Source organism: Sorex fumeus, unplaced genomic scaffold (assembly GCF_029834395.1).
Source record: "Sorex fumeus unplaced genomic scaffold, SorFum_2.1 ptg000107l, whole genome shotgun sequence".
Taxonomy (NCBI): Eukaryota; Metazoa; Chordata; class Mammalia; order Eulipotyphla; family Soricidae; genus Sorex; species Sorex fumeus.
Genome location: NW_026606164.1, coordinates 2292813 through 2315823, shown reverse-complemented (window position 1 = coordinate 2315823; position 23011 = coordinate 2292813). Strand labels below are relative to the sequence as shown.

General features: G+C 55.2%; 2 protein-coding genes and 1 pseudogene across 4 annotated transcripts in view; 2 read left to right on the top strand and 1 right to left on the bottom strand.

Moving 5' to 3' along the window:
- DYNC2I1 (dynein 2 intermediate chain 1) overlaps positions 1-1161 on the bottom strand; it is a 37381-nt gene extending 36220 nt beyond the window's left edge. For both annotated transcript variants that reach the window (XM_056134825.1, XM_056134826.1), the window contains exons 1-2: positions 1009-1161; positions 278-331 (exon numbers count right to left, since the gene is read on the bottom strand). In XM_056134825.1, coding sequence (XP_055990800.1) covers positions 278-331; positions 1009-1023 — 69 coding nt within the window. In that variant the 5' untranslated portion in view covers positions 1024-1161. The remainder of the gene's footprint in view (positions 1-277; positions 332-1008) is intronic.
- A 5559-nt stretch (positions 1162-6720) lies between these two features.
- LOC130042674 (60S ribosomal protein L24-like) lies at positions 6721-7416 on the top strand (annotated as a pseudogene).
- A 6667-nt stretch (positions 7417-14083) lies between these two features.
- ESYT2 (extended synaptotagmin 2) overlaps positions 14084-23011 on the top strand; it is a 68936-nt gene continuing 60008 nt past the window's right edge. For both annotated transcript variants that reach the window (XM_056134789.1, XM_056134788.1), the window contains exon 1: positions 14084-14428. In XM_056134789.1, the coding sequence (XP_055990764.1) occupies positions 14147-14428 (282 nt within the window). In that variant the 5' untranslated portion in view covers positions 14084-14146. The remainder of the gene's footprint in view (positions 14429-23011) is intronic.

Here is a 23011-nt window from a genome sequence, read left to right as displayed (position 1 = left end):
CGCAGACGACACAGCAGGACACACTCAGACAGACACACAGGCAGACCCACAGGACATGCGCACAGACGTACCGAGCTGCGCTCAAACACACAGACGTGTATGGACACGGAGGGCGCTGCACACGTGGAAGCGGATGAGAAGGCATGGCGCCCCTCTCGTGGCTAGCCCCAAGGCCCAAAGCCGCAGGCTCCGAGCGGGAGCTGGTGAGCACGGCAGCCCCACGCACCCGACCCGCGCTCCCGCAGACGCGCCCAGCCCTCAGGGGCCAGGCTCCTACCCAAAGGTGTCTCCTGAGGTCATCTGCTTTCCAGGTGTCGTCTTTGGTTCTCCTCTACGAGCAAAGCAGCAAGCGGAGTTTCGGAAGCGGCACGGGCGCGAGCTCTGTGATGCTTCTCGCTAGGGCATCAAGCCCCTGGCCACGAGCGAGCCTGGACACGCGGGAGATGCCAGCGCCTCTTCTGGGACCGCGGCACACCCCGGCCCCACCCCCAGGAACCTGAGCTGAGCGCAGGCCGAGGGCCCCCTGGGTGGCAGAAAGCCCGCGGCTCTCGCAGTCGGGGCCGGCCCCAGGCCACCCTCGGGCCCCCGCAGGCCGAGAGCGCGGGCAGGGCCAGCCAGAGCCGGGGAGACCCCGCCCACCGCCAGCACCGCCGGGGGGTGGTTCCCGGCTGCGGGGCCAGGCGCTGCCGCCCCCGGCCCGCCAAAGAGCGGGGGTCTGCGGAGAGGGGGGTCTGCGGTGCTCGAACCGAGCGAACCCGTTCAGGAGGCCGCCGAAATCTCGCGCGGAAACGGCGCGGCGACCCGAGCGTGGCCTCCGTCCACGCCCGCGAGCAGGGGGCGCCTCGACGGGGGCACGGGCGGGCCCCGACCCCGCAGGCCGCGCGGGGCCGGCTCTCCCCCCACGCAGCCCGGGCCGTCCGGGCGCTCGCGACGGCCGGTGCGGGCGGCCCCGCGCCCAGGAGCCGCCCCGCGTCCCCCGAGCCGCGCCCTCCGCTCGGCCGCACCCACCTTCCCGGGCTCCATGGCTGCTCCGGGCCCCGGCGGGCCGCGGCGTCCCGCCTCCTAGCAACCGGCCCGGCGCGCCGCCCGAGCCCCGCCGGCCCGGCATGCCCCGCGGCCCGCAGCGCGCCTGCGCGACCCCGTCTCCTAGCAACCGGCCGGCGCGACCCGGGGCGACCGAGCAGCGCCGGCCCGGCCAGCCCCGCGGCCCGCAGCGCGCCTGCGCGGCCCCGTCTCCTAGCAACCGGCCGGCGCGACCCGGGGCGACCGAGCAGCGCCGGCCCGGCCAGCCCCGCGGCCCGCAGCGCGCCTGCGCGGCCCCGTCTCCTAGCAACCGGCCGGCGCGACCCGGGGCGACCGAGCAGCGCCGGCCCGGCCAGCCCCGCGGCCCGCAGCGCGCCTGCGCGGCCCCGTCTCCTAGCAACCGGCCGGCGCGACCCGGGGCGACCGAGCAGGGCCGGCCCGGCCAGCCCCGCGGCCCGCAGCGCGCCTGCGCGGCCCCGTCTCCTAGCAACCGGCCGGCGCGACCCGGGGCGACAGAGCAGCGCCGGCCCGGCCAGCCCCGCGGCCCGCAGCGCGCCTGCGCGACCCCGTCTCCTAGCAACCGGCCGGCGCGACCCGGGGCGACCGAGCAAGCGCCGGCCCGGCCACCCCGCGGCCCGCAGCGCGCCTGCGCGACCCCGTCTCCTAGCAACCGGCCGGCGCGACCCGGGGCGACAGAGCAGCGCCGGCCCGGCCAGCCCCGCGGCCCGCAGCGCGCCTGCGCGACCCCGTCTCCTAGCAACCGGCCGCGCGGCCGTGGACGACTGAGCTGCCGCCGAGGCGCGCCCGCGCGCGTTCCGTGAGGCGGGGCTGGGGTCCGGGCCGCCCGGCGAGGCGGCGTGCTGGGTCGGAGCGTGGGCCTCCAGCGGGTCTGCGCCGGGGGAAACTGAGGCGTGGCCTCCTGCTCGGGCCGGCCCCGCGCGAGGCAGGTGGGGGGTCCGGGGCGCCCCTGCGGCCGCGCGGGGAGGAGAGACCCGAGCGGGGGCGGGGGCGGGGCCGGCCGGGGCGGGGCGCGGGGCTCGGCGCTCGGGGTCGCCCCCGCGGGCGCCTCCCCGCGGGTCCCGGTCGCCCCAGCCCCGCCCAGCCGCCCCCCCCGCCCCCCGGGGCCCCTGCCGCGAGCGCCCGGCCGCGTGGCGGGTCCGCGGAGGCTTCGGAGGAGCCCGCGCGATGCTGTCGCGCGCGGGAAGCCGCCGGGCTCGGGCCGAGCGCGTCCTCCCCGCAGGTTCGGGACGGCTTGTGCCTCAGAGCTGTTTGTTTTCTCTTCTCCCCGGGCGGGGGTTCGATTTTCCTGCCCCCCAGTCACGGGTCCTGTTCCACCAGCTGCCGGGACCACGCGGTGCCGGGGGTCCAAACCAGGCCCCCGCGCGCCCACCTCGCGAGCTGCAGCTGTTCTCGGTGCTTGCTTGCCCCAAGTTTCGTCTTTGCCTTCCGTGGGGAAGAGGCCAGTCCACGCCCGGCGACGCTTAGGGGCCGTGTGGCACTGGAAAGGGACTTGAACCCCGCAGGGCCATAGGCAGTGCGTGTGCTCTAGCGCCGAGCTGTCGCCCGGCCCCTGCAGACACGCTTTGGAGAAGAGGCCTCCCAAGCAGTGCTCACGAGCACCAGGGGTCGCTCCGTGATTCCCCGCCAGCAGGCCTGTGGCTTGGTGCAAGGAAGGGCAGAGAGCGGCACGCCGCTTAGGCCCTGCAGTGTGAGGATACGTGGTTCACCGGTGCTGCTGGGGGCTTTCATGACAGTGCTCAAGGGTCTTCTGGGGCTGTACTGCGTGATGCTTATTAGGACCTTGGGGTACCCAGTGAGTGCAGGTAGACATGTGCCCTAACCTCTGTACTGTCTCCTGTTCCCTGAAGACATTTTTTATGCATCTGTGTACTGGCAATAGCAGCTTACAATTATGGCTGTGTCCTCTTGTTTGGGATACAAAGGCCATTGACTCAGCTCCTTGCTTGAAATAAATTAATAGCTCCAAAGATCTCTTCAGATTTCATTGTGTGCTGGATTTGGTTGCGACAATACTACCTTCATTTCCTCTCATCAGCACTTAGGAAGCCTGTAAAAGGGAAAGAGCTTGTGAAGAGCTCCATGCCTCTTTTGCAAACCACAACACCCAAGAGGAGAGAGAGAACAAAAGGGAATGCCCTGCCACAGGGGCAGGGGGGGATGGGGAGGATGGGGGGTGGGAGGGACACTGGGATCCCGTGGTGGTGGGAAATGGGCCCTGGTGGAGGGATGGGTATTTGATCATTGTATTATAATTGAAACCCAAGCACAAAAATTTGTAAGTCTACAACTGTACCTTATGGTGTCTCACTAATAAAATTTTTTTAAAAAATAAAAGTTTAAAAAAAGAGTTCTTGAAGAGAAAGCTTGCAATTTCTCGGATTTATTTGGTATCTATGCCAAAAGTAGCTTCAAGGGCTGGGGAAACAAGACAGCAAGCACAGTGCTTGCCTTGCTCACGCCTGGTTCAGGTTTAGTCACCAGCATTCCGTATGGTCCCGAGTACAATCACATGTAACTCCTGAGTGCAGAGCCAGAAGTAACTCTTGAACAGTACTAAGTATGGGCCCTGTCCCCCCCCCCCCATACCCCAGAGAACACTAGAATTCTAAAATAGCTTCACTCCAGATCTTTGCATCTGCTCATTCTTTTCATTTGCATCACATCTCCAGGACATAGGCATGTCGGTGTTTTCAGATGAGGCTGAGAATGAAAAGGACAGTTCATTGGTCTGAGGGCACAGGTGGGCTGAGGCCCTGTCCGTTCTCTGTCAACTGGGGAAACAGCTGGTACTGAAAGCTTCATGCTCTGCTAGAAGTGTGGGGAAAGCCACCAGCCTGCTCAACAGGCGGCTGGGTCTGTGTGTCCCTTTCCCCTATGCTGTCTGACCAGCCCACCCTCCACCGCATCCAGGCAGTCCCTTCTCTCTCCCCTAAGCTCTCTCGCAACTGCAATCTTCAGTCCCCGAACAGTGGAGTTCCTCAAAGGCACTGTTTTCATCGGCTTTGCCAATGCTATGTCTTCTTTCTCACTATCATATTTGTAATTATAACAACAGAGAAAATTAAGAAATCTCCTCAGGGCAGGGGAATAGCTCCTGGGGCTGGAGGTGTGCCCAGTATTGCAAGGTGTAGCCCTGGAGGTTCCCAGCACCACGGGGGAGGCCCACAAAGCAAAACAGAAAACAAGAATATCCCTGACGGGGGCTGAAGCCATAATACAGCAGGCGGGGCATGTGCCGTGCACACAGCTGACCCAGGTTCAAACCCCAGCTCCACATATGGTCCCCCAAGCCCCACTATCAGTGATCCCTGAGTGCAGAGCCAGGAGTTAGTCCTGAACACCAGCAGGTGTGGCTCCAAAACCACAAAGAATATCCCTGACTACCTGTGTTGTGTGGTGCTGAACCTCAAACCTAGGGCCTCACAAGGCAAGAGCTCTACTGTTGAGCTATATCCTCAACCTCCCCTTCAACTTCTTAATTATTTTCTCCCCTTCCACTTATTAAATAATGATTTTCTAAGGGCTGGAGAGATAGTACAGCAAGCAGGACACTTACTTTCCTTCTATGTGACTGACCCTGGTTCTATGCCCAGCACCTTAAATGGTCCACTAAGCCTCACCAAGAGTGATCCCTGAGTGCAGATCCAGTAGTAAACTGAACACAGCCAGATGTGGCCCTCAAAAAAATTTTCTAAGTAACATATTTCTTCTATCATATTTAACAAATCACTGAGTAATGATAGAATGTTAGGGGTAGAAAGTTAAATAAAATGTTATCTAATAACTCATAACTACCAAGAGAGAAAAATATGCAAACAACTAAAAAGTAATGAATATGTGAGACTACTCACAAATGTGTTGAAAAAGGAAGTGACTAAGAGCTGCCTGCAAGAAAGATCAAGGTTGGGTAGAGTTTATTTCAGTTGGACCTGGAAGCGCAATTGCCAATTAGGGAGACTGAGAACATTATATATATGTGTGTGTGTATATATATATATATATATATATATATATATAACACGTATATATTTGCCTTGGGCTGGAGCAATAGCACAGCGGGTGGGGCGTTTGCATTGCACGTGGCCGACCCAGGTTCGATTTCTCCGTCCCTCATGGAGAGCTCTCCAAGTTACCGAGAGTATCCTGCCCACATGGCAGAGCCTGTCTAGCTCCCCGTGGTGTATTCTATATGCCAAACACAGTAACAACAAGTTTCACAATGGAGACGTTACTGGTGCCCGCTCTAGCAAATCAATGAACAACAGGAGGACAGTGCTACAGTGCAGTATATATGTGTGTGTGTATATGTATATATGTAATATAAACATACATATATATATATATTTGTAGGGGTGGGTGGTTTGGATCATCCCCGGCTGTGCTCAGGGCTTACTCCTGGCTCTGCACTCAGGGATCATTCCTGGCAGACTCAGGAGCCATATGGGATGTCAGCAATAGAGCCCTAGTTAGCCATGTGCAAGACAAACGTCCTCCCCAGTGTTCTATTGCTCCAGCCTCAAAGAAAGAACATTTCTAAAGGAAAACAAATATTGGGACAAGTAGAGAGTCAGGAAAGGGAAATGCAGTAATTGACTAGAGTTACAATGTCAGCAACATAGTGATTATAAAAAATTACCAGGCACAACTTCAAAGTTGGAAAGAGACAGGTGAGAGCACATTTAATGATGTCTTTTGCCAAACAAGAAAAATATTACTGGTTTCCATGTCTTATGTGTTTGAGTGTCATTTTACACTTCTCTGTCCTACTGTTTCACCTGTCAACCCACCACAGATCAGTCATAGTCCACATACTAACAGCCCTACTGCTGGTAGCTCTGCACTGGGCACCGCAGGGCTGTGGCACAGGGTGCGTCTGGGAGCGAGGTTCAGTGGTAGAGATGAACCTTAGGAGGGACACATGGGAAGCAAAATTAAGTGAGGGTCAGGTGAGGTGAGGCTATGCTGAGTCAGTGAAGAATCTGACTCATGACCACCAGGCTGTGACTGAAAACCCCAAGGAGATTGTCCCGAGTGTGTCTGACTTCAGGAGGAGGTGGACATATCAGAGACTTGTCCACTTCCTTGGAAGAAGACGCAGATGACTGAGTCAAGAGGTATGAGTGAAGAGACAGCATGAAGGCGCCAGAGTGACTCTGGCTGGCCACCCGCAAAAAACCAGGGCCTTGGTCCCACAGCTTCAATGAACTGAATCTAACAACAGCACAATGGCCTCGGGAGAGGTCACGGGCGTTGGGGGAGGGTCTCCCAGGGAGACCACAGCTCAACAACACTTGGATCTTGGGAGACCCCATCACCATCAATCACTGTATCACTGTTCATCCTGTTGTTCATTGATTTACTCAACTGGGCACCAGTAACGTCTCCATTCATCCCAGCCCTGAGATTTTAGCAGCCTCTCCTTACTCGTCTTTCGTAACGCTACTGTATTGGAGGCTCTTTCAGGGTCAGGGGAATGAGACCCATTATTGTTACTGTTTTTGGCATATCAAATATGCCACGGGGAGCTTGCCAGGCTCTGCCATGCGGGCAGGATACTCTCAGTAGCTTGCCGGGCTCTCTGAAAGGCAATCAAAATCAAAATATTCAAAATCACCATCAATACACATGGAAATGGTCTCTCTTTGCCGTCTGTCATCCTCTCTGGGAGCTGCAGCTATGAGGGTTGAGCTGTGCAGTTTCAGCGGGTACAAGATCTACCGTGGACGTGGGGGACACTACACCAGAAACTATGGAAAGGTTTTCCAGTTTGTTTCTCAATACAGAATGCGAGTCTGCATTCCATTCCAAGAGAAAGAAAGCTGGCTGGCCCTCCCGTTGATCGTCGATTTGCTCGAGCGGGCCCAGTAACGTCTCCATTGGAGACTTTGTTGTTACTGTGTCTGGCATATCGAATACTCTCGGTAGCTTGCCGGGCTCTCCGAGAGGGGCGGAGGAATCGAACTCGGGTCGGCCATGTTGGCCGCTTGTAAGGCGAATGCCCTACCCGCTGTGCTATCGCTCCAGCCCAAGAGAAAGAGTCAGCAAATAAACTGGACTGTCCTCTACAGAAGAAAGAACAAAAAGGAACAACTGGAAGAGATTCAAAAGAAGAGAACTTGCCATGCCCTCATGTTCCAAAGGGCCGTCACTGGTGCATCTCTTGCTGATAAAATGGTCAAGAAGAATCAGAAAACTGAAGTTAGAAAGGTGCAACAGGAATAAGCTGTCAGGGCTACCAGGGAAGCAAAGAAAGCTAAGCAAGCATCTAAAAGGACGGCAGTGGCTGCCGAGGCTCCCACAAAAGCAGCCCCGAAGCGAAGGGTTATGAAGCCTCTGAAAGTTTCTGCTCCCTGAGTTGGTGGGAAATGTTGACAGATCCGAATTATTTTGTTTGTTTTTGGCTTTTGGAATCACATCTGGCGATGCTCAGGGGTTGTTACTCCTGGCTCTGCACTCCGGAATTACTCCTGGTGGTGCTCAGGGGACCATATGTGATGCCAGGGATCTAACCCGGGTCGACCATGTGCAAGGCAAATGCCCTCTGCACTGTACTATTGTCCCATCCCCCAACAGATCCAGTTTTTAAATAAAGATCTGACTATAAGAAAAATGAAAATGGAGTTTAGGCAACTATATTCTATCCTCAGCACCACACATGGTCCTCTGAGCCCTGCCAGGAGTAAGCCCTGAGCCCAGCCAGGTGTGTCCCAAAACTTCCTGTCAGAAAATGGAGATGGGACTTGGACTTACTGGATAACTTCAGGTGGAGATTCTAATACGCACCATCTCACCTATCTGGACTTCCAGGAAAGGGACTCCCCATGCCAACACAGAGCTGTGCTTAGTGAAATGTAACCATGGGGATGGTCATCTCACAGGGAAGCAAGTCTTGCCAAGAGTCTCTCAGAGGTGGAGACACACAGTGGGTTCGGAGGGACAGAGAGTTGGAGTACAGGTTAAGGGACTTGCCTTTCATGTCACTGACCCTGGTTCAATTCCCCGCACCACATATGATCCCCTGAGCACAGAGTCAGGAGGAAACTTGGAGCATTGCTGGGTGTGGCCCCCAAACCAAAACATAACAAATAGAGAAACAACTGTGTTTAGAAAGGGAAGAGGGTCAGAGTGATAGCACAGCAGGGAGGGCATTTGCCTTGCACACGGCTGACCCAGGTTCTATCCCCAGCATCCCATACGGTCCCCCAAACAATGCCAAGAGTAATTTCTGAGTGCAGAGCCAGAAGTAACCCTTAAGCATCGCGGAGTGTGACCCAAAAGAAAAAAAAAAGGGGGGGGGAGAGTTTGAAGTTATACTGAGGCACAGACCCTGAACTGACTGAGCTATGACACAAGGGGAGGGAGGGCACGGCACAATTTCCTACCAAGGAGCTTTCACTTGATTTAGGAAGCAGAGGAGAGAGTTCATAAGTAAGGAATAGAAGCGATAGTGCTAGTACAGGGAAAGGCACTTGCTTTGGATGTGGCAGACCTGGGTTTGAGCACCACCCATGATCCCCCGAGCCCCACCAGAAGTGGTGCCTGAGTTGGGAATTAGCCCTGAGCACCGCCAAATGTGGCCCACATCTCCTCATCCACAAAAACAAGGAAGAAATTAAAATGAATTACATTTGTGTTTTAATCTCACCTTTTGATATAAACATGAACTTATGAAATAACTGTGGTTTTGTGTGTGTGTGTGTGTGTGTGTGTGTGTGTGTGTGTCCCGTGCCAGGAGCGGAACCCAGGGCCTCACACACACATGAAAGACAAATGCTTTACCTCTGAGCTACATACCAAGAACTGAAAAATACTTTCTGAAATAATTTCAAACTTTGAAGTGTTCAAAAAACTCCATGGTCTGGGAGCTGGAGCAGTAATACAGTGCGCAGGGTACTTGCCTTGCATGCATGCAGCTGACCTTGCATGCAGGTTCTATCCTGACATCCCATATCGACTCTCTAACCCTGTCAGGAGTAATTTCTGAGTTGCAGATCCAGGAGTAGCCCCTGAGCATTGCAGGATGTGGAAAAAAAAAAAACCCTCCCTTGTTTGCATCACTTAAGTTCCCACATCTAAGTTCATACCTACCATCTCCCGTCTGTCCACACACTTCTTGTACTTAGTCTGAGTCATCTTACTAATTAGATGGAAATATTAGTGTCCATCTCCCAAACAAGCCTCTGCCCCATAGCCCTTGCCCAGGACACCTCACCACTTCATCTGCTGTTTGACCATCAAACCCTCCCAGGGCCCTGCAGGAACATGTGACTTATGTAGTCACCGTCTCCTCAGCCCCCTCAGTCTGGAGGCATTACAGTTCCTTTGAAAACAGGGTGACTGACTTGGTCAGCTCAGTGAACCCTAAGACCTCAGCAGGGTGCACTGCCTGCAGAAGCCCCAGAAGTGCACCAGCCCCTCTCTGCACACAGCCTCAGAGTCAACATTTTGAGTTGGGTCATGCCCAGAGCGGGGCTGGGTTTTGCCCCAATCCCCGCCCCAACTCCCATTTTCCTTTTTAGCTTTGTATCCTGTAGGAGGCCACTCCAGGAGTGCGCCATCTCTGCCATCCTCCTTCCATTCTGTGATCACAGGGACTGCAGCTTCCCTCTGCACTGCCACACTTGTCATTCGTTCTGTGAACATTCATCTCTAGTCCTTCCAGCTTTGCACAATGATCTCACAACTCCTCATTCACTCACTAGGTGGAAATATATAAATGCCACCCTTAATTTGGCTGTGACGTTCTCTGACATCGCCTGGTTCTCTGGGTACCTTCGTCCTGGCATAGCAAATATTCCAGGCTCAGCTTGTGCTTTTACTGCTGCAACCATGGACCCAGCTATTTTGTTGAAGATCCTGGTTCCTTTTATTAGAGGAAAGCACTATTGCTTCTGGATGATACTTATCACTTAATCACTTAACTTCCCGTTAGTTGTCGATTTGCTCGAGCGGGCGCCAGTAACGTCTCCATTTGTCCTTGTCGTGTGCTAGTGTAGCCCAATGGCATCTGTTCGCTCTGGGAACATGAAGGGCCTCAAACCGATCGTTCATGATCTTGACGAAGAAGTCTGACCATCTGGTAGGTGGGTGGCCACGCGGTCTTTTGACATCCCGTGGAATCCAATGAGTAACAGCTCTAGTCCAACGGTCGTCTTTAAATCTCATTACGTGACCAGCCCATCTGATTTTCGACACCTTGGCAAATGAGACAGCGTCCCTGATCCTTGATCGTCGACGGATGTCAGAACTCCGGATTCGTTCTCTCATTTGAGTGAAACGTGATATTCCAAGCATAGCTCTTTCTATTCTTCTTTGGGAGACCTGAATGGCGTTCTCATTCTGTTTGCGTAGGGCCCAGGTCTCTGAGGCATATGTTAATGCAGGAAGAACAGTGGAATCAAAGAGATGTGCCCGGAGCCGGAGGTTCTTCGTCCTCTTAGCTATTTCTTCGACGTTCTTGAAGGCGTTCCAAGCCGCTCTCTTCCTCCTGCGAAGCTCGGGTGCCAGGTCATTTGTCATGTTGACCTCTCGACCTAGGTACACGCAGCTGTTGCATTCGGAGATGGTTGTTCCGTTGAGAGCGAATGGGGCATCAGGAATGAGGCTGTTTCTCATAAACATTGTCTTCGTAAGATTCAGTTGTAGTCCTACCTTTCCACACTCACGGTCAAAGGCGGCCAGCATTTGTGCCGCTTGGCTGATGTTTGGTGTTATTAAAACAATGTCATCAGCAAAGCGGAGGTGGTGTAGTTGCCGACCATCTATCTTCACTCCCATTCCTTCCCATTCCAGTCGTCGCATGATGTTCTTGAGGGTGGCACTGAAGAGTTTCGGCGAAATGGTATCACCCTGCCGCACCCCTCTCTTGACGTCAACGATCACTTCTTTGTAGAATGGTGAGATCCTGGTAGTGAATCCGCAATACAGCTCACGGAGGATCCTGATGTATTGGGCTTGAATGCCCTGATTGGCTAGGGTTTCAATGACTGCTTCCATCTCAACAGAATCAAAGGCCTTCTTTAAATCAATGAACGTTAAACAGAGCGGCATCTTGAAGTCCCGAGAAACCTCAATGAGCTTTTTTATCCGCTACTGGATGATACAATATGAAGAAACAACAAACGTAAAATAATGCATCAGTACACATGCACTCAGAGTAGACATACTCCAGTTTATGTATCTTATCTGTGCAAATATGTCAAGGAATAAGTTCATAATTATTCCAGCTCCAAACCTTGGGGCTCTGTCTAGCCTCCCTTTTGCATGGCTGTAAGATCTTCTCCAACAAGAAGCTGCTTTCCTTGATCCCAGTCTATGAATCATTACCCATAGAAGCAACCCAACAGGTGTTCCTGCAATGCTGCAGGGAAACAGGTCCCAAAGAACTTTGAAGACCAGAGCATCAAAGGAAGAACAGTCAAGTCAATTTTGTAATTGAGGCAGTCTTGTGTTTTGTTTGGGGACCACAGGTGGTGGTGCTAAGGGGACAATATTTGTGCCAGGGACTGAACTGGGGCCAACCTTGTGCATAATGAAGACAGTCCTTCACAACTCTCTGGGGCCTCTCTGCCTGGTGAAGCAGTGAGGCTGGTTGTGCAGTCTTGACAAGTTGGGCACCAGGTCTTCTTGGTGGTATGGAAATGAGGCGTGTGTTCTTCATCCATCTTCAGTGAAGCTGTGCAGGCTTTGGTAGGACCCAAGGTCCAAATGGCAGAGATGGGGTTGTGATAAGGCCTGAAGCTGGGCAGGAGGGAGTCTAAAACAATGGGAGTCACTACTAGAAAAACTGATGATGGAAATCAAAGTCATTGACATGGGTGGCAGTCACTTCACAGTAGAGACAGAGGATCACTTCACTTCATATCTGAAAAGCAGAGAGGGCTCAGAGAGTTCAGTGAGGAAGGTGCTTGCCTTGCACTTACTCTGGCCTGGGTTCTATCCCTGGTACCACATACGGTCCCCTGAGTCCCCCCAGGAATGATCCCCGAGAGCAGAGTCAGAAGTAGCAGTATGAGCATTGCCAGTAAGGCCCCCAGCAAACAAAAGAGCAGAGGACAGAAAAGGACCGAACTTAAGCAGAAGGCTGCCCTATCCCTGAAACTTGGGTGGCTCTTTTGAGGCTGAACTAAAGATTTTGTATGAGACCTTTTGTACAGGCTCTCCGCAGCTCCTTTCCCTAGAGAGCAGTGTCTTTCAGGAAAACTGCATAGAAACAGAGGTCACTGAAAACGCTGCAGGAGACGGACGAGTACAAGGAGTAAAGACTGGCAGAAACCTGAGATGCCCACTGGAGTCAAGCATATAGCCTGGCAGGTGAGTCAGCAGGACAGGGGGCAGTGGAGGGGGTCAGGAACGACCAAGGCCCAGAGGAAGCTGTCTTCCACAGGCAGGATCCCAGGGGCCAGGTCCAACACGTTGCAGAATGTTTCATGTGCCCTGTGTCTGTGCAAATCTTCTAACTTCAATTCCTTCTAGTAGAAAGGTCATGGGACAGACAGACCCACGTTCCTTCCTGTTTACAAAGTGATCAGTCGATCTGAAGCTTTGGCAGTGGAGGAGAAGGTGGCATCAGAACCCTGAGCTAGTGCATAGGGAAGAGGGTGGAGACGCACCATTTGACATATTTACAACATGCTCGAGTGTAATGCGGTGAAGAGTGAGAACAGTGAAACCACTTCCTTCTTTCTGCAGCTGAGTGCGCTCCACCTAGGGCATCTGGGAGGGGGCCACACCCAGCATCGCTTCAAGTCATTCCTGTCCCGGGCGCTTCAGAGACGCGTGGGGGTGCGGGATGGAGCTCACAGGCCGTCCTCGTCATCTCGCGTGCCCGCGGTGTCTTTCACGTGGGAATCGGCTTTACTTCTGCACACGTGCTCCCTCCACAGCCATGCGCACACGCACACAGGGCCCCACAGCCGCCCGGGTGAAGGGGCAGGTGCCCGCTCCGCCAGGCACTGTGCCGGCCGAGCGCAGCTAAGACCACCGGGCGCCCGCCCTCGCGGACCCCGAAGTCCGGCCGGATCCGCGCGAGACCCCGGCAGGTGCCGGCGCCCAAACGCCTCCCCGCAGGCGCTCGGGGCAGCAGCACTGCGGGCCAGGCAGGGGGCAGGGCCGAGACCCCCCCCTGCGCGGAGACCCACCCCTCCTGCAGGGCGCCCGTCGGAGGACCTCCCGCGGCCGGGCCCACGGGCACCAGCTCCCGGGTCGGGACCCGAGCGCGGGGAGCTGCGGCGCGGAGGTCCTGCTCGGAGCCGCCCAGGCGCGGCCCGCAGCCAGCAGCCCGCGCCCCCCACGGTCCCCTCCCCGCGGAGCCCAGGCGAGCCCGGCCGGCGGACGAGCGGCTCACCCAGGTCCCGGGGCCGACGCCCACCGCAGGAAGCGTCGCGCGGGCAGTGCGCTCAGAAGGCCCGCCCGCCCGCAGCCCCTCGCCCCACCGCCCCCGCCCCTCGGCCGGCCGCTCGCCCCGCCCCCCACGGACTGCCCCCGCCCCCTGCCTTAATTCCCCGCCCCTTATCTTACTGCCCCGCCCCTCGGCTGCCCTCTCGCTCCGCCCCGTCTGCCCGCCCCCTCGCCGCGCCCCGCCCCCGTCTGCTCGCCCCGCCTCCTGCCCGCCCTCCCACCCCCTACCTGCCCGCCCGGCCCGACCCCGTCTGCCCGCAAGCTCCGCCCCTGCCTGCCGGCCCGCCCCGCCCCCCGCCCGCTCGCCCCGCCCCGCCCGCCCGCGCTCCCGCCGTTGGCCGCACGCAGCGCGCGGGCTCCGTCGCGCACGGCTGCTGCCCGTGGGCCCGCCCGCCCGCTCGCCCCGCCCCATCCTCTCGCCCCGCCTCCCGCCCGCTCGGCCCGCCCCTGCCTGACCCCCTTCGCCCCGCCCCGCCCGCCCGCTTGCCCCGCCCGCCCGTTCGCCCCGCCCCTGCCTGCCCGCTCGCCCCGCCCCCGCCCGCCCGCCCGCCCGCCCGCCGCTCGCCCGCCGCCGGCCGCTCGCAGCGCGGGCTCCCTCCCGCAACGGCCGCCGCCCGCCCCGCGGCCCCGCCCCGCGCGCCGACGTGACGCGGGAGCGGCGGCGCCATCCGGTCGCGGCCGCGGCGCTGCGAGGGGCGCCGGCATGAGCGCCCCCGCGGCCCCGGGCCCCGCGCTCGGCGTGGACGTGCCGGCGCTGGCGGCGCAGCTGGCGCGCGGCTTCGCGCTGCTGCTGCCCGTGTACGCGCTGGGCTACCTGGGCCTGAGCTTCAGCTGGGTGCTGCTGGGGCTCGGGCTGCTCGCCTGGTGCCGCCGCCGCCGCCGCCGCGGGCTCGGGACCGGCCGCCTGGGCCGCGCCTGGGCGCTGCTGGACGCCGAGGAGCGCGCCGTGCACCCGGCCGTGCGCGCCTGCGACCTGCCCGCCTGGGTGAGTGCGGGGCCGGCGGGGACTGCCCGGCTGGGGGCCCGGGGAGCGCCCGGACGCACGGGACCCGCCCGCCGGACACGCGGGGTCCGCCCGCCCGCCCGGACGCACCGGACCCGCCCGCCCGGGTCCGCCCGCACTCCTGGACTCCCGCCGTCCCCCAGGGCGCTGCCCGGCCGCCGCCGCCCGCCCCGCTGCCCCCTCCTCTGCCCAGGTGGGCTGAGCGCTGCTGGCCTGGCCTTTCGTCGCCCGTCCCGCGCCCTCCCGGCGGCCGGCCACTCCCGCCCTGGCCCTCCGTGCGGCCACGTCGCCGTCCCGCGCCCGCCCGGTGGTGGCCGGTGACTCCCGCCTCTGGTATGCGCTCGGGCGGCCCGCGGCGGGCGGGGGGCGGGCGGAAGCCGCCGGGGTCCTGGTTGCGCCGAGTGGGCTTTCCGGCTGTCCGAGCGGGCTTTCCGGCTGTCCGAGCGGGCTTTCCCGCTGTCCTCCCTCCCCAGGAGACGCCCTGGAGAATCCTGAAGCCGCCCCAAAGACGCGCCGGCACCGAGTCGTCGAATGCGCGTGTTCCTAGTCTTTGCAAGGGAGTCTTCAGGCGGAGCGCTCGGACGGGTGGGCTTGGTCAGTGTGAGCTGGGAGCCGAAGGGGCCAGCTCTCAGCAAGGCTCGAACCTGGCGCGCGAAAGGGCCAAGGCAGTATTTTGTCTTTGTTTTCTGCTTTGGTTGTTGGCCGCTTCCTGGGCTGCTCAGGGGTCACTCCTGGCTCTGCTGTGGCCTGAGTGGACCATATGTGGTGCCAGGGATGGACCCAGGTGGGCCGTGTGCAGGCCCCTGACCTTCTGGGCTATTGCTCTGGGCTCGGTATTTTGTTTTCGCCTTGGACATATCTCAATTTTAATTTATTTACTGAATTGTCTCCGTCTTACTCTCCTTTCTCTAATGCTTCCTGAACACAAGTGAATTGTGACAGTTTGAGACCACAGGAAATGGTGCATATCTTCAGATAAAGGTGCCCACACACAGCTTGGCAATGTGTGAAAGGGCCAGCCGGTCTCCAAGGGTCAGTTTTCGCAGAGGAGGAGGAGAAGAGGGTCTGGAGAATGGGCCCTTTGTCCTGTCATTAGACACTTGTGACTCAAGTGTGGGGCATCTGGTACCAGAGACAGTGCCAGAGAGCTCAATGGGCCGAGGGCAAGTTTTACTGGCTGGAGGCCTGGGCTTGATCCTGGGCACCACTTGGCCACCCTGCCTTGTCTCCCAGCCTAGTTTTGACCCCTCCTCTCCCCAAAAAGGAGGGAGATGTAGGGGCCTTTACCTAGAAGCAGAGAACTCTGGAAGGAAGTCAAGGTGCACAGGTTGGAAAAATTCCAAAGAGTGGTGCACTTCAGAAATGCAGAATTTTATGTTTCTTGTATCTGTATCATGAGACATCAGATGATGGCAGGAAGTAGCTAAAACCAAATTAGATGCATTACCGGGATAGCAGACAGAATCAGGACCGGAGTCCTCAGGAATTGGTGGTATTCGATAAAAACGTGGTTTGGGGATGGAATGATAGCATAGCAGGTAGGGTGTTTGCCTTGCACATGACCTGACCTGGGTTCGATTCCCAGCATCCCATATGGTCCCCCAAGCACCGCCAGGAGTGATTCCTGAGTGCATGAACCATGAGTAACCCCTATGCATTGCTGGATGTGACCCAAAAAGAAAAAAAAAAAAACAAAAATGTGGTTTGCAGCAGATTTGCTGGTGAAGCCTTGTGAACTGAACACTTTCACATGGTAAATAAACATAACTTGCTGCCACATTGAAGGACCACTCTAAAATAAATAAAAGTAAAAATAAAAGACTGATTAGCCAAAGATCCGTTACTTGGATTTTCTTCTGCGTGGGATTTGAGTTGATGAGCTTTAGTTTTGTTTTTTTTTTTGGTCACACCCTGCGATGCACAGAGGTTACTCCTGGCTCTGCACTCAGGAATTACTCCTGGCGGTGCTCAGGGGACCTTATGGGATGCTGGGAATCGAACCCGGGTCCACCACATGCAAAGCAAACGCCTTACCCGCTGTACTATCATTGCAACCCTGATGAGCTATAGTTTTTATCTGTAGAATAAGGGACTTACATTTACTCCAAAATTCTTGTTTACTTCAAGTTTTTTATGTGCACATTATCAAAACATATTTCTTAAAAAGCCTGTGTTGCTTAGAAAACTTCTGAAAGTTTTCACATGAAACCTGACAATGATTATATCCAGGAAACTCTAGGAGTATGGGGTTTGAGAGAGATTTTTGAAATTGCTTTTTTTTTTTTGCCCACCACACTGGTTGTGTTTAGGGGTTCTCCTGAGTCAGTGCTCTGGGAACCATCCGGGCTAGGGAGCAAACCTGAGTCTCCCATGCGCAGAGCACTGTTCAGCTCTTTGAGTCACCTCCCGGTCCCCAGAGTCCCCTGTTAAAAAGAGTTATATAGTTGTGTATTATTTTTGTAATAAATAGTAAATTACACTGTCAAGAAAGGTGTCAGCTCTGCTATAGCTAGGGAGCAAATGAAAGAAAATTAGGATTTCAGGGCTGGAGATGGTACAGCAGGCAGGGCACCCCATGTAGTTCTGTGAGTACCTCCAGGAGCCATCCTTGGTGCACAGCCAGGAGTAAGCCCTGAGTGCTGTGGCCCCCGAACAGAACCAAAAGCCAAGGTGTCATTGTTAGTATAAGTTTGGTAGTTACCTACTTAGGTCTTTGAAGGAGGTACATTTGTATATATTTTTAAAGAGTGTGATTGACTGCTGTGGTTCATAGGAGGAGACTGTGGGCCTCACTCCTAACCCCACTTTGGGATTTGTTCAGCGCTACATTATTTCCGTTCGTTCTTTGGTGGGCTACAGACAGTGCTCAGGGCTATTCTGGCTGTGTTCAGGGGTGGCTGGAGGTGTGGGGGCCTCAGGTGGCGACCCCACTGCTGCCTGCAGGAAAGTCTGCCTGCCTTTTCTCCTTACTGCCCCTGCAGCACTTCCTGTAGGAGAGGAAAACTTTTTGCTGGACAGGACAATGAGATACGGTTTAGTACTTTGATGGAAAAGTACATATATTGTTTCAAGTGAAGACTCTTGGGTATGAAAAGTGACTCATTGAAAGTAGTAATTGTGCAGACAGTGTTATTTGGTTTTCACTCTCTTTTTTCCCCATAAAAGAGGGAAAGCCTTGGCAAGTTTGGCTTGATGGATTGAGGCCCGGCCCTTTCCTGTTGTCGGTTTGCTGTTTTGTTTGTTGGGTGCCAGCCAATGAAAGCAGGTGTCCATTTTGTTGTATATCTCTACCCTGTGTTGACTGGGACCTGCAAAATCAGACGTTGGGTGGAGTATTCTTTGGTGGTGGATGCAGGTTCCACCACCCCCAGGAATGCTCCAGGCCGACTCCTGTCTCTGTGCTCAGGGCTCACTCAGGTGCTGAGGACTGAAACGAGGTGGTGACCAGCGAGGCCTGCTCCTCCCCTGGGCGAAACAGTGTGCTTGAAAAGCTTCCACAGATTCGAATAGGAATGTTCTTCCACTACTTTTTTTTATTTGGAAATTGCTTTTGTTATTTTGTGCAGCAATATAGTTTTTATTAAAACACTTCCTTAGAAAGATACGAGGGAGAGGAAGAGAGGGGGTGCGTGCTCCCGAGAGTACAGGCTTCTCCAGAGCATGAAAAGCAGAGACAGTGAGCGAGATGCGTGGTTGGGGAGAGCACGGCCGAAGAGCGAGCTGGAAAACTGCTTTGAGTGTTTTTCAGAGAGCGTGTACTGATCCTTTGAATATTGTCAGTGCATATTGATCATTTGGCTGCAAATAAACAGAGACCCAAACTGTCATTCACAGCGTTACTCAACTGTTCTGACAGTTGGTCTTTCATACTCCTTCTCTGTGATGATGGAGAAGAAGAGCAGAGTCACCGTCCTTATTCATCTGTTCTGCACTCTTGGATTTCGACAGCCAGGCTCCAGACCAGTGCCAGCCACTGAAATCTTGCACCGCCTAACACAGGGTGTGCCTGAGTCATGCACTGGTACTGTTATAAATATTCTGCGTATAGGTGATGTTTCTTTTTTGTTTTTGGTTTTGGGCCACATCCGGCGATGCTCAAGGCTTACTCCTGGCTATGTGCTCAGGGATCACCCTGGCAGGGCTCAGGGGACCATTTGGGATGCCGGGGATCGGACCTGGGTAAGACAGATGCTGTCCGATTATACCTGCTGTACTGTTGCTCCAGCCTGTAAATGATGCTTCTTTATTTCTGCCTGTGCACTCTGAAATATTTATTGCTTTCACCAGTCTGTGGGTAGAAAAAGGTTGAAAAGTTTCCATTTTCTGCTATTGTGTACAAGCTTTTCCTGGGGAAATTTTTTTCCCATAGTTTTTCTGGGATGCTCAGAAGAGTTCACTGCAGATCAAAATGTAATTTATGTTGGCTGAGAACTGAATCAGAGGATATAAATAAACACATTTGACATATCACCTCCTTTCAGAAAAAAAATTAACCAGCCCTCCTACCCTACCTACCAAATAAAGTGAATAAAGAGAAAACACCTCCCCATTGGCACCCTGCTATTTCCCTGAATAGGTCCAGCTCCTCAGAGGGGTGGGAATTCCACTTTGGGGAATGGGGAATAGATCAACGAAACATGCACTTTCCAGGCCAGCTCCGAGGCGAGTGTGGATCCTCTGCATGCAGGAGGCTTTGATCTCCAGCTCCACGAGGTCCCCAAGACTGCCAGGACGGAGCACTGCGCCAAGAGTTGCCGGACACAACGTACCACAGCCATGAGGAGTGGCGAGGGGCAGGGGAGAGGGCCCAGAGGGAGGCACTCGCCTTCACGCGGCCAACCCACGTTTGATCCCCGAGTCCTGCCAGAGGTGATTCCTGAGTGCAGAGCCAGGAGTAACCCCTGACTGTTGTCTGGGGTGGCCCACAAACAGACAAAACCACCACCCAAACCACCAGAACTAGTTAGGAGACTACCTTTGGCTGTGCTGGGTGTTCCTGGTTCATGCCCAGGGAGGGCCCCTGGCCGGCTGCTCAGGCCTCCTTCCCACAAAGCACCAGCTCAGCCTTTGGGTCTCTTTCTGGCCCGGAAACAAAAGTTTAATTAGTTTTCTTTACTTTTCCCCCCCTTTGTGGTGCTGGAGTTTGAACCTAGAGCTTCATACCTGCAAGGCAGAAACCCCACCACAATCACGTCCCTGGCCCCCCACTGGCCATTTACTACCTTCGTCTGCTGTATCCGATGACCAGCTCCAAGCTCAGGCACTCAGACCAGACAGGGAGTGGGTCCTGGTCACTCCTCCACTGCCCCAGTGCTGCTGTGGCTTGGGGGGGGGGGGGGGTGGACTACGCCTCTCCCTTCCCAGGCACACCGGGGGCCAGGCAGCATTCAGGTTCCCGTCAGTGCTTCAAACAGCTGGCCTACCCGAGGTCAGAGCCTTCACAAAAAGCGTTAAGCCCTCCATGAATGACGATAGAGGGAAGAAGCAGTGTGTGCTTCCTTTTCCTTGACCTTATTTGTCTTACATGTTTTTTTGTTTTGCGTTTGGGGCCACGCCTGACTGTGCTCAGTTCTTACTCCTGTGCTCAGGGGTCACTCCTGGTGGCGCTTGGGGGATCATATGGGGTGCTGGGGACTGAACCAGAGCTGGCCGCATGCAAAGCCACACCTCAACTCCCGGGCTGTCTCTCTGACCCAGTGATCGAATTTCACTTGGATGACAATAGACAGCCTGGATGTCTGGTCATCTTGGAGCCAAATTTAACTCTTAACTTAGATTTGGGTTGTTCATACATAATTAAATGTGATTTTGAGATGCTATTGATTGGTTCCATACTCGAAACATTCTATCAGAGCTTAATTCTAGAATGTGCTATTTATGGACTTCTGCAGTTCATGTTTCCATGACAGTGCTGCCGCAGACACATTTTCTCCCGGCATCTAAAGCTCTGAGGACCCCGGCCAGGCAAATAACTCGAAGGATTGGAACACACGCACTGCGTGGAGCGATAGCACAGCGGTAGGGTGTTCGCCTTACAAGCGGCCAACATGGCGACCCGAGTTCGATTTGCGTTTTGTGTCACACCCGGCGATGCTCAGGCTCATGCACTCAGGGATCGCTCCTGGCGGTGCTCGGGGGACCATATGGGATGCTGGGAATCGAACCGGTGTCGGCCATGTTGGCTGTGTGCAAGGCAAACGCCCTGCCCACTGTGCTATTGCTCCGGCCCCAGGGACTCAAGATTTTTAAACAGGGTGATACGCTGGAGGTGACTCTGGGATCCGAAGCAGCTCTGCAGCTTGTGGCTCTCTTGTGAGATTTATCTGTGACTCTCTGGATCATGGCCATTAATAAAAATAAATAATTTTTTTCCTGGATTTTGGGCCCTACCTGGCAGTGGTCAGGCTTACTCCTGGCTCTGCGCTCGGGCGACTCTGCCAAGTCAGGAATGGAGCCTGGGTTGGCTTCACACAAGGCACGAGCCTCACCTGCTTTCCTGCCCCCCATACCCAACACAAAGGCTTTAGTGATGCGGCTGCAATCTCTTTCTGGTTCAAGAGTCAGAGTGAAGTGACCGCCAGTGTGCTGGGCGGCCACAGCAGCCCTCTGCTGTGAAGTTCTGGGTTTGGACCTGCTGCTCCCAGAGAAGTCACGGGCCAAAGGAGCGGTCAGTATGGAAATTCTTTTATGAATAAAAAAGAATTCTTTGGTTTTGACCTTCTTTTGGTTTTGTTTTGTTCGGGGGTCACATCTGGCAGTGCTCAGGCCTCGCTCCTGGCTGAATTCAGGGGTTCCTCTTCTCACGTGGGGGACTATACAGGGTGCTGGCGATCAAACCCAGGTCAGCTATGTGCAAGGCAGGTGCCCTACGTGAGAGCTGTCTCTCAGGCCCTTCTCATGCTATTTTATTACTTGTAAAGCTGTCATTGAAATTAAACATGAGATTCTCTTTTTTGCTTTTTGGGTCACACCCGGCGATGCACAGGAGTTACTCCTGGTTCATGCACTCAGGAATTACTCCTGGTTACTCCTGGTGGTGCTCGGGGGACCATATGGGATGCTGGGAATTGAACCTAGGTCGGCTGCGTGCAAGGCAAACGCCCTACCCGCTGTGCTATTGATCCAGCCCCTAAACATGCGATTCTTTTGCTTGTTCATTTCATGAAGTTTGCTTTATATTTCTGCTTTTAACATGTGGCTTTCTTTGTTCTGTCATTACTACACTGGCTCCAAAGGCATTTTTCTTATTATGAGAAAGATTCGTGATCATCGTGGAACATTTCAGGCTTTGAAGAAGAAATAAGAAGAGAGTCAACTGCAATCTCATTAACTGCTGACGGTCATTCTGAACATTTTGGCGACTCTGTTGATCTTGAATGATGTGCTTGGACGCAGTGTGTGCAGTGGTGATGTCCTCCTAAGTCACATCGTGGACATTGTGTCATTAACCTTCAGAAGTCAGACTATACTGCTCTATTATCTGTTACAGGAGCACATGCTGTTTTGAGTGACAGTCGACAGATTTCCAAAAACAAGATTGAGAGATAGCTAGTGGTGAGAAAGATAAAACTCATTTGAGATATTCAGGTTTCTTCTCACTTCACCCGATGAGATTGTTGATTTGAGCTGTCTGTCAGGTGTCCTGGGAGAGCTGAATTGTTCTGAACTCACCAGGCTAGTGTGATCATTTTAAGTGAAAGTCTCACTTTGGAGCAGTGTTTCATTCTGGCTGCTATGTGTGATGTTAGCTGTGCAGATTTGTCCAGACACCTCTGGAAGAGAAACCTTTTCCCGTCCCAGACAGTGTGAGGGTCTTTCAGCCGAGCACTGTGGGGGGGTCCAGAGGGGGGCAAGAGGATCGGGTGCTTTGCACTCAGAGCCACGCGGACGGCTTGGAGATGGCCGTCGTCCTTGTCTGAGATCACTGGCGTGTGTTGTCAGCGGCCCCTGGGTGCAGCCCTGGCAGGGGTCACTGACCCGGGCTCTGGCCCACTGCTGAGGGCCAGGATTCTGGCTGTGGGTGTGTGGGAGCCCCTGAGACTGACCCTGCGGGACTCCCTGCCCCGTTCACTCCTCTTCATGAGCTTGGGCCCGGACTGTGGCCAGTGCAGGAATGGGAATGTCAAGTGCTTCTGTGTCAGAGTTGGTCCCCCAGTTTGATGGCGTTGCCTGGAGTCACCCTCTTAGCTCGTGCCCCTCTGCTACGCTGGGCTGGAGCTTGTTTCTGTTTCACTGTGATTTGTTTGTTGTTGCCAAGATTGATCTGCTATAAAGCTTTGTTATCACCAACACTTGAGAGCGTCCCCCACAGGGGCCACGGCAGTAGTGCAGCTGGTAGAGTGGTCGCCTTGCCCACCGATGACCCAGGTTCCATCCCTGGCTCCCCATGTGGTCCTCTGAGGAGTGAACCCTGAGCTTAGAGCCAGGACTAAGCCCCAAGCACCACCCACCACCCCGCCCCTTAACAATGGTTCTTTGTAATTCCTCTTTATAATTCCTTTGAATACCCCTATAACAATAATAAAGAAGTTTACATTGTTAACGTTGTTAAAGCCTGTCCTGGCT